Source organism: Cynoglossus semilaevis, chromosome 11 (assembly GCF_000523025.1).
Source record: "Cynoglossus semilaevis isolate Cse_v1.0 chromosome 11, Cse_v1.0, whole genome shotgun sequence".
In the NCBI taxonomy this organism is placed as follows: domain Eukaryota; kingdom Metazoa; phylum Chordata; class Actinopteri; order Pleuronectiformes; family Cynoglossidae; genus Cynoglossus; species Cynoglossus semilaevis.
Window position 1 is genome coordinate 3050561 of NC_024317.1, and position 16975 is coordinate 3067535.

A 16975-nucleotide genomic window follows, 5' to 3' on the forward strand; every position below is an offset into this window, starting at 1 on the left:
GATGGTAAGGCTATAGTAAGGCATGGCAAAATTGACGTAAAATTATTTTTCAAAATATTTTTTCTTGAATGTTTCTCATAAAGTTATTGCAGTTAGAGAACATTTTTTGAATTTTTTTTTTTATTAAATGTCTGTCAAACGTTTTTAAACACAATCTTACGTTTACATTATCATTTTCCAGTTATGATACAGTACGTACGTACGCTGTCAACATCGGTGCTACTTTAAACAATACATTCCAATAAAAATTAGCAGCACTGAATACTCTGATCAAACGCCTTTTGCAAACACCAAACAGTACACTCCTCATGGTCAATAGAAAACCCAAACATATTGACATATAAACAAACAAGAAAGTGAATAAAATAAGTGTAACTTATCTTAAACATCAGGCTTTTCCTCAGCATTCCTCATACGACTGTTGAATTGCAGTTTGGGAACAGTATTTTCTGCTTTCTTATTTCGGGTTCAGCACCGAAGTGAAATCCTTAAATCCATATTTTTCCACTCAGTTCAAAGGCATCGTGTCAAGATCAATGACGTCAACACTTTGCAGACCCTGCAAATTTGCTCCTCCTCCTCTTCCTGCATCAATGACGTCAACACTTTGCAGACCCTGCAAATTTGCTCCTCCTCCTCCTGCTGCTCCTCCTCCTCCTCTTCCTCCTCTTCCTGCTCCTACTACTCCTACTCCTCCTACTCCTCTTCCTCCTCCTCATCATCATCATCACTGATGTCAGGGTGGACTGGCACGACAGCAGTCACCTTCTACTTGCCATAAAATGTTGAAGAAAGCTGAAAATTAAACACATGCAACAAAATAATTATTATAAGGTCATAAACCGACAGAAACCATTTATATTCACTAAAACACAGTCTTGAAATGCACTTATTTATATATATTTTTTCAAAAATCCCTGCAGGATCATTTTCACTGTTTTTAATTACCTAGAAAAATCAATGCTTACAACAGCTTTTACCCATTATCTATGTCAATTCTAAAATGTTTTATTTTATTTTTTTGTTCTCTCTCTTCACAGACGGTGCAGACGGAGCGGGATCATCCAGGCATGAAGACGACTGACAGACAAATGGCAGAGGGTGTGAAGGAATAATGGCCAACAAGTCTCTCCCCATGATCGTCCTGGACCTCACCACGGTCCCGTGGGGGCCTCAGCCTACGGTCCCCGCTGACGCCAATGTTGTCACGAGCTCGCAGTCCCAGATCAAAGACCTGTTTGGGTTGCTCTGCATGGTGACCCTTAACCTCATCGCTTTATTGGCCAACACCGGTATGATGGTGGCCATCGCACGAGCTCCTCACGTGAAGAGGTTTGCTCTGGTGTGTCATCTGTGTGCAGTGGACCTGGTGTGTGCCATCCTCCTCATGCCACTGGGCATCATTTCCAGCTCGGCCTTCTTTGGCACTGTGGTGTTCACGGTACTGGAATGTCAGGTTTACATCTTCCTTAATGTTTTCCTCATCTGCCTGTCCATCCTCACCATCACGGCCATCAGCGTGGAGCGCTACTTTTACATCGTGCACCCAATGCGTTACGAGGTCAAAATGACCATCAACTTGGCCGTGGGCGTGATGCTCCTCATCTGGGTCAAGTCTCTTCTCCTGGCTATCGTCACCATGTTTGGGTGGCCAGCTTATGGACCGCAGAGCTCCATCGCGGCGGCTCACTGCTCCCTCCACGCCAGCCACAGTCGTCTGAGAAGGCCATTCGCCGTCCTCTTCAGCGTGGTCTGTTTCCTGGTTCCCGCAGCAGTTATTTTTGCAGTCTACCAGCGGGTGCCTGGACCGACGTGGGCGAACAACAACAACGCTGAAAAAGACCGCTCAGACTCCATCAACAGCCAGACGACCATCATCACCAGCCGCAACCTGCCCCAGATATTGTCCCCGGAGAGGGCTTTTAGCGGGGGCAAAGCTGCGTTGACTTTGGTGTTTATAGTGGGCCAGTTCTTGGTGTGTTGGTTGCCTTACTTTATCTTCCACCTGCAGATGTCTCTGAGCGGCTCCATGCAGAGTCCTGGAGACTTGGAGGAGGCGGTCACCTGGTTGGCCTACTCCTCCTTCGCGGTCAATCCGTTCTTCTACGGCCTGTTGAACAGACAGATCAGAGAAGAGCTGGTAAAGTTTCGGCGCTGCTGCCTGACTCAGCCCGCCGAGTTTGGGGCGTCCAGCCACGAGGGCTCCCTTCAAGACAACATCCTCCAGTTCATCCAGAGAACCAGCAGCTCCACTGAAAACCACTCCAACTGTAAGAACCCCAGTCCCAGAAACACTTTAGACCACGGGGCAAACATCCCTGGACAAATACCTGATGGAAATCCCTAAACAACGATCAACAAGCGCTAAGGGTTATGTAGCTAATACTATATTTGTCATTTTGTCTGTGGTATTTATTTGTTTTGTATTTTTTCCTCTCTTAAAATATTACTGACAGGGTTAACAGCAGTCACAAAGGCATTCTTTGAAAAACTCCATGCATTTGAAAATAAATAACTTTTGGCAGACGACTTTTATGGATTTCTTCCCCATCACATGTTCATAAAGAACTGGTTCCTTTGAAGGAACCACTGCAGGGTTCAAAACTCTTTACATGTCACAGTTGTTTTCAAATGTCAAATTCAAATGTTCGTCATTTCCAACCACGTTTCAATGAAACAAATGAACACAGACAACGTTAGCAAAATAACTATCAACACAAAAGTGACTTTTTTGTTGTGATCACTGTGCCGCTAAACAAAGAGAAGACGTTAGCATATCTAGGCCGATCTTTTTTTGTTAAATCGTTCGTATCGTAACAGAACAAATCGTACAGTGATCACAGGGATCGTAGTATTTTTATGATATCGTTCAGGTTTGCTGTGGCCTTTACATGTCAGTTGTTTTACTGACGCTGCCGGTCTGTGTTGACAGCCGGAGGTCCATTACGTCTAAGCTCCGACATGATAAACAGCAGCTCAGTGTAAAACCCACATACAGGATCTGTTTCCGAGCACTAACGCCACCAGATCTGAGGGCCTCTCCTGAACGCGAGAGACAATGCCTCCCAGTTCCTGTGTGCAACAGATATGCCGACTGTCATCGCCCTCCCTGTTGTCATGGAAATTGAGCGAGCCTCTGACTCACATAGCAACAAAGACCTTTCAACTGAATGACGCCTAGGATTCTGATTTGACTCTCCTTACTCTGGCCCTTTGTTGCTCTCTGCATGTGGACTGATTATGAAATGTCTCAAAATTGAGATGGAAGTTGATTAACATTTAAACAGCTGCTGTGGGTCGGCAGCTGGAGTCTCTGGGAGAACGGACTTCAGTAAAGTAAAGTGAGGAGTAAATATCCAGTGGAAATGGTTACTGGCATAAAGTGCAGCTTTATGGTCTCTGCTGTTTGTACTGGTAGAAATGACAGGAAAATGAGAGTGGCTAGAGCAAATACTAAAGTACTTTGCTGTCATTGAATAACATACTGCAACACTTACATAAGGTAATGTTTATGATATTCATTAGCACCTCACCTGAGTGGCCAAACTCACATAGCTAAGTATTTTAAGGCAAATGAGTGCATTTTTAGTCATTTTTGAGAAACTTTTTTTTCCGGAGATTTGTTTGGGAAATTAATGGTATAGTATTTCACTGTCATCAAAAGTTGACGTACCAAAAAAGTCTATTTTTTCTGAATTTTAACAACAGAAATGGACATAGCTAAGTATTTTAAGGCAAATGAGTGCATTTTTAGTCATTTTTGAGAAACTTTTTTTTCCGGAGATTTGTTCAGGAATTTAGTGGTACAGGATTCTACTGTGATCAAAAGTTGACGTACCAAAAAAGTTTATTTTTTCTGAATTTAAACAACAGAAATGGACATAGCTAAGTATTTTAAGGCAAATTAGTGTATTTTTAGTCATTTTTGAGAAACTTTTTTTTCCGGAGATTTGTTCAGGAATTTACTGGTATAGGATTCTACTGTGATCAAAAGTTGACCTACCAAAAAAGTTCATTTTTTCTGAATTTTAACAACAGAAATGGACATAGCTAAGTATTTTAAGGCAAATGAGTGCATTTTTAGTCATTTTTGAGAAACTTTTTTTTCCGGAGATTTGTTCAGGAATTTACTGGTATAGGATTCTACTGTGATCAAAAGTTGACGTACCAAAAAAGTTTATTTTTTCTGAATTTAAACAACAGAAATGGACATAGCTAAGTATTTTAAGGCAAATGAGTGCATTTTTAGTCATTTTTGAGAAACTTTTTTTCCCGGAGATTTGTTCAGGAATTTAGTGGTACAGGATTCTACTGTGATCAAAAGTTGACGTACCAAAAAAGTTTTGTTTTTTTTAATTTTAACAACAGAAATGGACATAGCTAAGTATTTTAAGGCAAATGAGTGCATTTTTAGTCATTTTTGAGAAACTTTTTTTTCCGGAGATTTGTTCAGGAATTTAGTGGTACAGGATTCTACTGTGATCAAAAGTTGACGTACCAAAAAAGTTTATTTTTTCTGAATTTAAACAACAGAAATGGACATAGCTAAGTATTTTAAGGCAAATGAGTGCATTTTTAGTCATTTTTGAGAAACTTTTTTTTCCGGAGATTTGTTTGGGAAATTATTGGTATAGTATTTCACTGTGATCAAAAGTTGATGTTGAGCAGGTCTATGTTCCCAACACCCAAAAGGCTGCATGATTGAGCTGTTAAATAACTACTACACTGACCATGTCCAACAGAGAGCGCTATTTACCTACTGTATAATGCAGTGCAGTCTCGCAGTCATTACCTCATTACATTACTGTGTGCACTTATGTTTTGTAGTTAAAGACGAAGAAGACATTCAGTTCACAGAACAGTAAATTAAACTCACTCCAAGAGTTTTCTGTATTTATGGCAGACATTAAAATTGTCTTGATAGAGAAAAAATAGTGTAATAATGAAGTATAATAATAATAATAATAATAATAATTATCAGCTGCAATTCAGCAATATTCAATATTCAACTACATTACTACGTATTAGTAGCTGAAATACTGTATTATAATTTAAATTTTGTCGTCTATGTCCAAATGAACCTTCTCTTAAAATACAACAGCTGTAAAATACCAGTGAAGACAGAGCTGCTAGAGTCAATAAAGGAATTCCTCAACAGGACGGTCACCACACAGCTATGTTTCACTCAGGTGTCAATTGGAAGCTGTGCTAAGTCAAGGCAGCAGCAGATCTACAGTGAATCCCTCCTCTCCACTGCATCCTTACTATGTTTTCAGAGGCTTCATCACAAAAGTAAACTCTCCAAAAGCCAACCTGTGGATACCAGAGCCGGGGATTTCAAAAACAACAAACCAGTAAGGGAAAATCAGCCAAAGTACAGTCTGTAAATCTGGGACAAGTCGTCTGATTCACAGACCGAAACCCCAAAAATCTCAAACAGGAGTTTTAAATGTTCCGTGGACAATCTGACCTGTCACAGGGATTACAGTTAAACGTTACCATGCTGCTGTACAACGTAGGATCTGTGAGACCTTAGAGCATGAAAAATAAACTTTCCCATCATGCACTTCATCCCGCGACTGCAGTCTGTACTGAAACCCATGATGTTGAACCTGGACTAACAGAAGACCCCGAGCCGTCATGCATGTTTCATGACTAGCTGTGGATTTAATACATACACGGCATAATAGTGACCTCATCTGGACATGAAGGCTGACAAATTATCAAGGAGTTTGACTAAAACCAGACTCTAATTTCTTTTTAATTTATTGTTTGTTTTTTGGTCTAATCCATATTGTGAAAAATAACAAAATTAAAAACCAACACGACTCCTTTTCCAACTCCCACTTCTCAGTGATCCTTCACCTGTGAAGCTCTCTGTCATTGGTATGTACTGAGTGTAACTGCTTCCAGGCTGAAACAAACTGAACATCTCAAATAACTCCTGCTTCCACAGCCCTAGTGGTCAAATCATTAAATACATTAATTTAAATGAAAAACAGGCAGCGACAGACTCTATACAGGGAAACTATACATTATTAATGTCAGTGGTAACATATACTGCAGTATGATGTATTTGTAATGCAGTATGTGTAATATGTTAAGATGGACAAGGCTGGGTTTATTAACATTAACATTAAAAAAAACAGCAAAAAAAAATGAAAAAAAATGATAAGAATTGATGCATTTGCACTCCAGCCCTGAAGGTGGTGGTATGACACACTGTGACTAGAGAATGCAGAGATTAATTTGTTTGGGTGATTCTTTTTTTTCTTTTTGTTTAATTTTCAGGATGCTAGCCAGATAAACTATGAAACTATGAGGAACTGAAGACATAACTTAACCCAGGAGCTGGATGTCACATAAAATAAATAGTAGAACATATAATTAAAAAACAAAACAATAATCTGTAAGTGTGAAAGACAAAAAATACACAGCTAAATAGAGATTTTTTTTTATCACATCCGAAGTCACTATGTTTTTTCAAATGTCCAATCAAAATTCACTGAATTAAACAAACTGAAAAACAAACAGAGGGCAAAATGTATTTTAAGGAACACGTCAATATACTGGGAGTGGATTTCTTTTAAAAGGGATGAAAAAATATTTTAGTATGATTTTATAGTTTTGTTTTAATTCTACTAACTCTGACTGTCTGATAAGTCAAAAGGCCTAATTCGTTTAGGCAGAAATTTATTTAATTTTTTGAATGTATATCAGGGAAAAAAAATCAAGATTAAATGCAAGATATCATTAAATAACACACATATGACATAACGTTTACTAATAAGTAAATGACATTTACAGTTCAAACGCTGAAGGGCTAAAGGTTAAAACCTGTAAAGCTATCAATTCTGGTAGTGATATCACAACCTCCCGGCTGTAGGAACTCTGCCCTGCAGTGCTGAGCTCCAGCTACGCCTATAACCATATATTTCTATAACAGGGTAAATATGTCAGATCTCCCAGCCGTTGAATTTGTACGTCTCTGCCGAGGCTGCTAACTGGAAATGGGAACAATAAATCAATGAAATGACCCTTCCAGGATGAGAATAGCCCCTGTCAGCCATCACGGCCGTCATCCATCAGGAGCCAATGTTCAGGTAAACGCCTTACATCACATATCCAATAATGAGCAGAATTCCCTACGTGTCGGGAAAAACAATGTCAACACTGTTGCTATGGAAACACCGCTGATGCTACATGTAAACGATCCCGAACCACTGACACTGGCTGAGTTTTACTGCACAAATGTTGCTAAATATAGACGCCGCGGCGCTGTGCTGTAGGTCTGACTGCATTCGATGGCTGATAGACGCCGCTGCAGGCTCAGTTTGCACTGACACCACTGGAGGCAGCGGTATCTCTGCTGAGCTATTTCTGTCCCTCTGCCTCCATGCCTAACTGCCCCTACTCCCTCCGCTGCCACTCCACGAATACTTCTCTAATTGAGTTGGCTCTTGATCACATGTGCTCCAATCCCATCGCACCACTCCCACCGCTACTCTGTCTCCGCCACCAGGGAACGGGATCTATGGAATTTTCACCTGTGTTCTGCAGACAGAGCTCTTACAGTGAATCTGCTGATGAAGATGAGCAGGAGCAGAGTTCACTTCACTGTCGGCCAGTCCTCATGGAGCTGCGTCCTTCTCATTACCTCCTCACTGACATGTTGTGTTTATCAAACACCCTCATATAGAAACCGATGACGGATGGCAACAACTGCAGTTTAACTAAGACCAAGTTAGAGTTTTATTTTAGGGGCCTATTGAATTTTATGCTACGGGACCTTGTACAATCAGACGAACACTGTGTGAGGACATTCAGAACCTGCTGCTGTAGATAAACTGACAATCGTACATCAACAATCAAGATTAGATTAAAAAAAAAAATTCAATTGGTCCTATAGAAATAAACGCTCAGGTCAGAAACAAATTCAATAAAAGACGACTGAATGAACTAATGTCTCTTTTTTTTGGTCCACAGGCCTTGACTTGACATACAGCATGTGCACCAGAGAAAGACCACGTACCATAGTTTGAGAACCACTGGTTTAGGGCTAAGGTTGTTCCGTCAGTGTTCATTCTAGAATGAGTTCTAAAGTTGTTTAAACTTAAAGGTGTTTATGTTAAAAAATAGAATTCAGATTGTTATTGAAAAACTTTTTTAAATCTTTTTTTCCATTAAATAAGACCTCTGTGAATGACTACATTAGATGATTGATGATGATGTGATCATATTATTTTATATATATATTTTTGATGGGTGACGGGCAGCTCTCTTCTATGAAGGCCTTCCATTTTAAACACCCAATGGTGAGACGTTCTACACGTTGGACACAACACAGCGGCACATATTAAAACCACACATATATATATATATATATGTTTGTATGTGTCTAATTCTGTAGATTAGATGTCTGTAGAACAGTGAATTCTGACACTGTGGTAAAGACCACGGCCGGGGCAGCAGGGTGTGTTTAAGGCCTCTGCTGACTTTCTCTCCATGGTGGAAGTTTGTACCACGGTGTAAGCTCGGCCCCCGTTAGCCCCACAACCCCGTGTGAAATGTGACACAAGCCTGGGTTCCCCTTTAAGGCATGCCTTTTCTGTCTGCGTGCACCGCATTGTGGCGTGTGAGTGTACACAGGTCTGTGTGCGTGCAGAGTGACGGCCATTTTTACCAGGACTCCTGCAGCTGCTGTCCACTGGCATGTCACTGGGAGCGTCCGACTGGTGATACAGGGTGTCAGACGTGAAGCGAGGCAGCTGAGTGCACTTAGGTCCAGGGAGGTCCACTGTTCCAGGACTTGTAGCTCCACCATGGCGGATCAGTACCAGTTCAACGCTGAGGAGAAGTTTGTGAAGGACAGCCACACCAAGGAGATCGACCTGATCAACAGAGACCCCAAGCAGATCAACGAGGATGTCGTGAAGGTCTGTGCTGCACGGAAACACGTATCTGTTGGGATCAGGAATGCAACAAATAATTTGGAATGAGTGCAAAAAAAATAAAACTGATTGTCATCATGGTTGATTATTAGTAACAAAGAGCAGGAAAAGGTGAAATAATACAGAGTGGAAAAGCTCGAAATAGACCGAGGACTATTCCTGTGCTAGACATAAGGTTTATTTTGGGAGTGGGTGGAAGAGAGTGAACCTGATATACTGTGCCACTCTGTTTTATTTAGATTGAACAACTGTTGATCCTCTGATTGTTACTATGGCACAGCCACCAAAACATGTCCCGTGGAGACAGACGTCCACAAACATTTAGATTAGATTTTACTGGAATGTCCACAACGGGGACTTAGAGTTATAACATGGTCTGGTCTGACTGTTCTGGTCTGTTTAATAATATTGACTAAATCATAGATTATACCAATGGTTGTGCTCTGACTAATATACTGATTATACCAATGGTTGTGCTCTGACTAGTATACTACATCACTTTTGTTTAATAAATAAGTCAAGTTTGGAGTCACTTTTCTTATATATTAAAATTTTGAAATGAATGGTATTGCAAATTTCAGCAAGTTTCAGTCATGAAAAGGGCTATAAAAATGGACAGTTCCATAATTTGTAATTTTTTTTGTCATTTTATAATGATTTTTTAAATCATGACATGCCTACAGTAACTACACCAGACGTGTCTGTGATTTACTAAAATCTTTCTTGTCACCCAGGGAGGTTCGGTTGTTGTTCGTAATAATCAGAACCTCTTTTAAATTCCCCATCAGGTGGAGTTTGAGGACATCATAGCAGAGCCTGATGGGACACACAGCCTGGACGGAGTGTGGAAGCTCAGCTACACCACCTTCACCGTCTCCAAATACTGGTGTTACCGCATTCTGTCGGCCATCTTTGGTATCCCCGTTGCCCTGCTCTGGGGCTTCCTGTTCGCCTGCATCTCCTTCTGCCACATCTGGGCCGTGGTGCCGTGCATCAAGAGCTGCCTGATCGAGTCCCAGTGCATCAGCCGCATCTACTCCCTCTGCATCCAGACCTTCTGCGACCCCTTCTTCGAAGCCCTGGGCAAGATCTTCAGCAGCGTGCGCGTGATGCTGCGTAAAGAAGTCTAGGACCTGGCGCTGCGGGGTGATGCGTATGATTGGATGAAATGCAGTGTCTTTTTATACACCTAACCATCAGTCTTGGCATCTTGCTTACACTTTTCATAACATGCCGTTCTCCGCCCACACACATCTCCGAGTCAGCCGTCAGCTCCGAGGCCTTCTACCAGCAGAGGCTCTGTGACAGCTGCAGCCGACGGCCTGGTTCTGTGACAGCTCTGGCAGGGCTGACTGACTCCGGGGCTCTGAATCCGTCTGCACTTGGATCATTGAAAATGGCCACTTATTCACAACAGATGACTCAAAAACCTCACCGCTCGGCTCCGCCGCACCTTTGGACGATGCCACCTTTGTACGAGACGCTTAGCTGTTTTTTTTTTTTTTTTTAAAGTTCCACTGATGCTGTTTGTTGCTACGTCCAGTACTGATTTAATTGATGGTGTTAGTAACAATCTGTATAATTGACCTGTTAAATTAATTGCTGTCTCAATGAAACGACCTGTCCAGCGACAGCGTCAAGTTCTCATAAGTAACAAAATTCTGACACATTTTTCTCTAATGTTATTTTATTTATAGATTAAACCTCTGTCACTTAGAAACTTTTTTTGAGATTTGTAATCTATGAAATAAAAAAAATGCCTAGGAGTAACACTGTATAGCAGAGTGTGATTAGATTAAAGAGAACTCTAGTGAATGTTTAAATAAACCCTGATGTAATTACTAACTGTAGAAACCACAGACATCCTGCAGATGGACCTGGATTAGTTTACCATCGTAGAGTTGCTGCTCTTTTCTACACTGGAACTATATAATATAATGTCAGATTGAACATGAAATGTAACTCATTTAAAGAACATCAGCAGTTGACGCAACTGTCTGGAACAACAAGAATGTTTCACCACCGTCTCTGACTGCATGTGTATTATTAACAAGGATGAAGAAAAATTACTTTTAAGCTTCAACAAACACATCATCGTCAGATGTTACCCATCTGAGTAACTGTTGAACTGTGTCAACCGTAGAAGGAAACATCGCTAACAAACAGAGCCACTCAGAATATCAGACATTAATATACAGCTACTGCTTTTCTGCCTTTAAAGAAAGTATCCAAAAAAGAAGTAAACAGATATTTTCTGAAGAAGATATCCAAAAAAGAAGTAAACAGATATTTGAAGAATCGGAAGAAATATCTGAAGAAGAAAAAAAATAATTCAATGAAGAATATTCCTGAGTTTCTTTCCCTTCTTAGCTGATATTTTTAATATAAAATATGTAGGAACTATATTTTTAAATCAAAACACATCCTGCCTTTCCTCCCCTGCAGGGGGAGCTACTACGACACGCAAACACAATACGGAAGACTCACGGCAGATACGTACGGAAGTCGACGAATGCGTGAAGTGAACGAGTGCTAGCCCACCTAGCGTCGGCGTCTGTAAGCGTGCTCGTATCTCCGATATTTACTCGTTTCTTAAATCAACATCACTGCTCATTATAGTTGACTGACTTGAGGTTTTATGGATTGTTTTGTTTTTTTTCACAAGGACACTTTATCTTTAAACGCCGCATGTTAAAACGGTTTTAGTGCTAGTTTTTGGCACCAACCTGAGAAACTCTGAGTTCCATTAACAGCCACTGAGCAGCTGTCATGTTTATCCCTGTCACAAAACAGAATACTAAACAGCCCGCCACAGGACCACGGGGTCTTTAATCCAAAATCTCAGCAGGACCAAAACAAAACACACTCGCCTGACTTAAATTCACATCTCTAACACGTGATTTTTTTTTTTTTTTTAAGTCAATCCTCACTAAACTCACATGTCATGTACAGCTGCTGTTGTCTGTGCCAAGTCAACACTGTCATTTATTTTTATTAATATTACTAGAATACACAGCCTGTTCGAGAAAACACCAGGCACATGATTAGCAATATGCTAATTATCGGTAGCTGGCACGTATCGGAATATTTAATGACACAGTGTGACACCCGGTGGAAACATGCGGAACGGCTTTTGTTCACTCCGTAAAAAATGAATTAAATGTCCACAGCTGTCATACTAAATCATTTTTGGCCTGCGGCGTCCACAACAGACACTAGAGGCTGCTGTTGCACGTCAGTCTCAGGTCAGTTGCTGAGGATACACTTTAATTATACACAAACAGACTGTTTCAGTCTCCATACGTCACTTGCTTTTCACTTCTATTACTATCAAATAATTCATTAAGTCAAATCTATGATTATGATAAAATTATGACAAGGTTGTTAGTGACTGAGTGCTGACCTGGGTCTAGAACCTTCTGGTGGCAGACACCGGTCCTACCACTGCACCAGTCCAACATTCTTGTTAAAACACTAAATTCCTGATCAAATTTATAAATTTATTACATTATTCTTAAGCGTGCCGACTGTTTCTGTCTCTGATGTCACAGAGACCAGGTTACAACGACAACAATATCAGCGACAACAAACTTAATGGAGTGGTCTGTTCCAAGTTCCACTGCACATAAACTCTGGATTCTGGCCTCTCGTTTTTATTGTCCAACTGTCGGACAAGAAGTCAAATAAACACCCCATAAAAACAGATAAAAAAAAAACAGTAGCCCAGCAGCTGAGTCAACACCAAAGTTTTACTTTCATACCTGATGATTATGGTGACCTCGTGTGGACGTGTTGTTCAGTCGTTGTTTTTCTCCAGGCCCCTCCCTCACATCGGCGGTAATAACCGACAGTGGTGTAACTAAAACAAAGCATCCTTGGCAAATCATTTTTGTTGAATATTTATTTACAATGAATATTAACACAAAGGAGCGAACGACATCCACAGACTTAATTACATTAACAACATGGACTGGGGGAATAAATTCATGGCCACACTTTACCTTCATTTTCACGCCTCGCAGGATAATAGTCAATAAAGCAGCAACGCTGACCCTCCACTGTCCTCCGGAGACGGGCACGTCGGCCTGGCGATGTGCTCCGTCACCACATCTTCATCCAGTCCTGTGTTTGAACGGCCAAGGCTGAGAGTGATGTCAACATTTCAATGTGCGGCTTAAACTTTTGCAGAAGGTCAGAGAAGTGACTGTGGTTTTTTAAAAAAAGTGTTCGTGTTATACTCAGCTTCAATGTCAGGATGTCACAGTTCCGCAGCTCTGAGTAACAGTTTCCACTACGTAAGCAACGCACTGCGAATGTAACAAAGTGAAGAACGTCGCATGTGAAGTCAGTCTGATGAGGACATTTACAAAGAGAATTTGATTATTGATCATTGATCTTTGCTGGTGACGTCAGCGAAATCGAAGGCTGGGGTTTCTTGAAGTCGGTAAAATAAAAATATTAATATATTTTTTTCAACACTATCTGCTGTAAATATGTTAAATTACTACACTGCACCGTACATCCAAAACAACTGGAAACAAATGTTGATCTTACATTTAAAACGATTGGTGACGCAAACATTTTCAGATTCTTTACAATTTTATTTACACTTTGTACTTTTAATAAAAGACCCAAGACTTCTGTTGAAGTTTGGCCTAGACAGGGAGCCATAGGGCAGGAGGTATCTGAGCGTTTCACTGCATGCGCCTAAAACCCAGGTAGGGAGGGCAGCGGGCCGAAGCCTGAGTGCTTATGTGGGCGAGGGCTGCGCGATGCTCCTCTGACTGCTGGTGCTCTTGATAACGAAGGTTGACGAGTTGCTCTTGTGACTAGATTCAAAGTCACGCTCGCAGCGGCACTGCGGTGACTTGAGGTAGAGGTTGGAACAACACAGAAAGTTCTGCCTGAGATCCTGGAACAGATGTCCCGCGAAGCACATGTAGATCCAGGGGTTACAGCAGCTGTTGAGACTGGCCAGCAGCATGGAGATGATGAAGGGCATGGCTGTGGGAGAGAGAGGACGGTTAGCGTGCTACAACAACACAGACATCTGGATTCATCAGCCACACAGTCTCTGGGCCCGTGTTTATCTGGAACGAAGTGGAAAACAAGTTTCTTAGTAGAGACTTCAACAAAAACCGATAAAAGTGGAAACAGAGAAACATGATCCTTGATGGTATGTAACCTCCCACCGTTAATACAGAGTAGCAGATCCTTGATGGTATGTAACCTCCCACCATTAATACAGAGTAGTGGTTTTCAATAGGTGAGGTGCGCCTCTCCTAGGGGGCGCCAAAGAGTCACATGGGAGGCCTGCATGAAGTGAAATTGTTTGCTGTTGCAAATAATCGTTTATGAATGTATTTTTCAAATACATCCGATCAGTTGTTAATAAAACTCAACAGAAGATGCATTTACTGCAGAGGGGTGTGTGGGTTAGGGCAGGCGGACAGGAATTTGGGGAGGGGGGGCTCGGCTGTCATTACCTAGTCTATAGGGGAGGCTCACATTCACCCAATTTGAAAACCCCTGATATAGAGGACTGATTCTGAAATTATGGTGCGTGTACCACCGATGGTACTTGGGCTCCCTCTAGTGGTATGAATTTCATTTGCGTTAGGGTAATGGAAGGCAGTGTATATCACAGAACCACTGATGTTTGACTGGCCTGCCTGCGGTCCAGATCCATCCAAGAATCAGAAGACAAGTGTCCAAGTCTTTGGCAAAGCAAAAGTGAACAAACATTCAACTATTAATTATATTTACTATATTTACAAAAGTGAACAAACATTCAACTATTAACTATATTTTTCTTCCTAAATGGTATTAAAGAATAAATGACCAATTTATTAAATTGTTCATTCTGATAGGCCGGGATAATATCATTTGTGACATAAAGAAAATTAAACTGCAAAAACAGATGGTGGTGAAAAACTCTCCTTTTATCCTCAGAAACCAAACTCTTTCATGAGCCGACAAGAGCGATAGACAACAGTGGAATTCTTTTTTTGGTATGTCCCTCAATAATGGGTAAAAAACGAATGTAAGAGAACATAAGAGGCAGTGAGGGGGGAGAGTGGGAGAGAAAGAAAGCGAGAGTGGGAAAATTGAGATTGCAGATCATCCTCTAAGATTTCAGAGTCTAATGCTGTCATCTTCTTTCAGCCACCAATATTTTTAAAACCCGTCTCCTTCACAGACGTTCATTTTGCTCCTTCTTTGGTCAGTGTTTGTTTTTGAAAACGCTGTCTTGGCTTTTATGGCTCTGCACTGTCAGACTGTCATGATCCACAGTCGCCTCCGCTGTTAACCCCGGGGTCTGAGCTTTATGAGATGCAGTATTAAGTGAGTCGTGGGGGGAGAACACAAACTCAAAACAGGACCAGATTTAGTTGGACAACCAGTGGCTGGTGGTCTGCCTGCTGGGCATCACTGATGTCCAGACTTTTCTTCTGTCACGCAGCTTTAACGGGTCTCAAACTGAACCACCTTATTTCCAGTACATGCCCTACCTGTGCCCATAAAACTAGTGGCCTGAGGCAAATAAGCAAAACACAGGGCAAATTAGAATCTAAATGGTGAGGACCAGTTGTACCAGGGTGAAACCAGTGACCCACAAGAAACGACCAGCAAACTAAATAAACAGACTGTGGCTGGTTCTTGGTGGGTTCTAGTCACCCCCCACCCCCCCACCGACCAATCAGCAGAGGACCAATCAGCAAAGGACCAATCAGCAGAGGACCAATCAGCAGAGCCGATCCAACGTCTTCAGTCACACACCTGCCAACAATCAAACTTGCAGGAAGAAAAGAAAATCAAATACAGAATGGTTTTCTGACTAGGATTTAAAATAATTATTTCTTCTGGTAACAACAGAGTCCTGGACCGGATCATAATCTTCTATAAACACGATCAAAACTCAAATCTCAAACAAACAAATAAATAAAAAATAAATAAATTATTTTCAACAGGCTGTGAAACAGAACATACACGAACGCTTCCCTTGACTGTAGATAAATAATGACATTTACGTTCTGTCAACTCCACCACCCGAGCGACGTTTGGCAAATGGGATTTGAATTTCATCTAATTGGTTCATATCCCATTATTTAACCTCTCCTCCCTGATTTCTAATCTCCTTCTCAGCGCGTCTCGTGCTGCTGTCATTTTTTACGTTGTCTTTAATGACAGTCCCTGAGCTCTAGGAAAAATGTTCCAGCATGAACGATCATCTGGAAGGGCAATAAAGTCGCACACGTGATTAATACCAACAGTTCATTAACTATTAAGAATGTGATTAATGGCAGAAAAGACTCATTTTAATTGGGTGATCAGTCACTGGATCTTCATTCTACGGCAGACTGATGGCTTTTTGTCATCTTTCTGTGTTGCATTTCAATTTTGTCAGTGGGAAGAAGAAAGAAAGAAAAAATAAAGTTGATTTTAAAAAAGAAAAAGAAAGAAAAGTCCAATTAAAACAAACGTCCACATGTCCGTATGCTGTAATGTCCGTGTGAATGTAACACAGTCACATGTGACTCTGGAAAGGACCAATCGTCGCTTATCAGGGATTCTTATCAGGTCGGAGGAGAGCACAGCAGGCTGGGTCTTATTAGAATAACTGTGAAATGTCATGAATACAACTTTACTGAATTCATTTGCGGCGCATACAGAGGGAACAATAAATCACACTGTGAAGGAAAAGGCAGAACAATCACGGCCTGGCTTCTGCCTCGGTCTGACTCTCAGATCTGATGCTGCAGCTCAGGGGACATTTCCATATCAGGAACTCGACATATTGACACGTGTTCACCCTATTTCAATTTTACATTTTTTTCCTTTACGAGACTAAAGTGACACCAACCGCTCTGCCGCCTTGTGATGGTTTTTTTTTTAATTACAGAAACAAAACCTGACCTTTCAGGGAACAAAATCATGAATTACATCTTGGTCTTTCTTTCTATCCAGGCACTTAATACCAATCAACTGTAGTCTGAATGTGAGTCAGAGTTCACAGCCGGGGA

At 41.2% G+C, this 16975-nt stretch overlaps 3 protein-coding genes across 12 annotated transcripts in view; 2 read left to right on the forward strand and 1 right to left on the reverse strand.

Moving 5' to 3' along the window:
* Positions 1-908: 908 nt before the first annotated feature.
* Positions 909-2351, forward strand: gpr61l (G protein-coupled receptor 61-like). Its single transcript, XM_008319924.3, has one exon. It carries the CDS (start codon positions 1115-1117, stop codon positions 2345-2347), a length of 1233 nt encoding a protein of 410 aa, XP_008318146.1. The 5' UTR covers positions 909-1114; the 3' UTR covers positions 2348-2351.
* Positions 2352-8790: 6439 nt separating this feature from the next.
* On the forward strand, positions 8791-10975 carry cav3 (caveolin 3). The gene is made up of 2 exons (XM_008319925.2): positions 8791-8936; positions 9740-10975. The coding sequence occupies exons 1-2, from the start codon at positions 8823-8825 to the stop codon at positions 10079-10081; spliced, it is 456 nt and encodes a 151-aa protein (XP_008318147.1). The 5' UTR covers positions 8791-8822; the 3' UTR covers positions 10082-10975.
* oxtra (oxytocin receptor a) overlaps positions 8835-16975 on the reverse strand; it is a 31892-nt gene continuing 23751 nt past the window's right edge. For 8 of the 10 annotated variants that reach the window (XM_017036804.2, XM_025060151.1, XM_025060153.1 and 5 more), the window contains one exon: positions 12838-13955. In XM_017036804.2, the coding sequence (XP_016892293.1) occupies positions 13702-13955 (254 nt within the window). In that variant the 3' untranslated portion in view covers positions 12838-13701. Of the gene's footprint in view, positions 8962-12527; positions 12811-12837; positions 13956-16975 lie in introns of those variants that run through there. The other 2 variants (XR_001760767.2, XR_003051099.1) reach the window with 2 other exon arrangements.

Bases quoted from the DNA above. Each gene is read 5' to 3' on its own strand.
- gpr61l (XM_008319924.3), top strand. From the start codon at position 1,115: ATGGCCAACAAGTCTCTCCCCATGATCGTCCTGGACCTCACCACGGTC.
- cav3 (XM_008319925.2), top strand. From the start codon at position 8,823: ATGGCGGATCAGTACCAGTTCAACGCTGAGGAGAAGTTTGTGAAGGAC. The intron at 8,937-9,739 runs GTCTGTGCTGCA...ATTCCCCATCAG, and splicing joins TCAACGAGGATGTCGTGAAG to GTGGAGTTTGAGGACATCAT.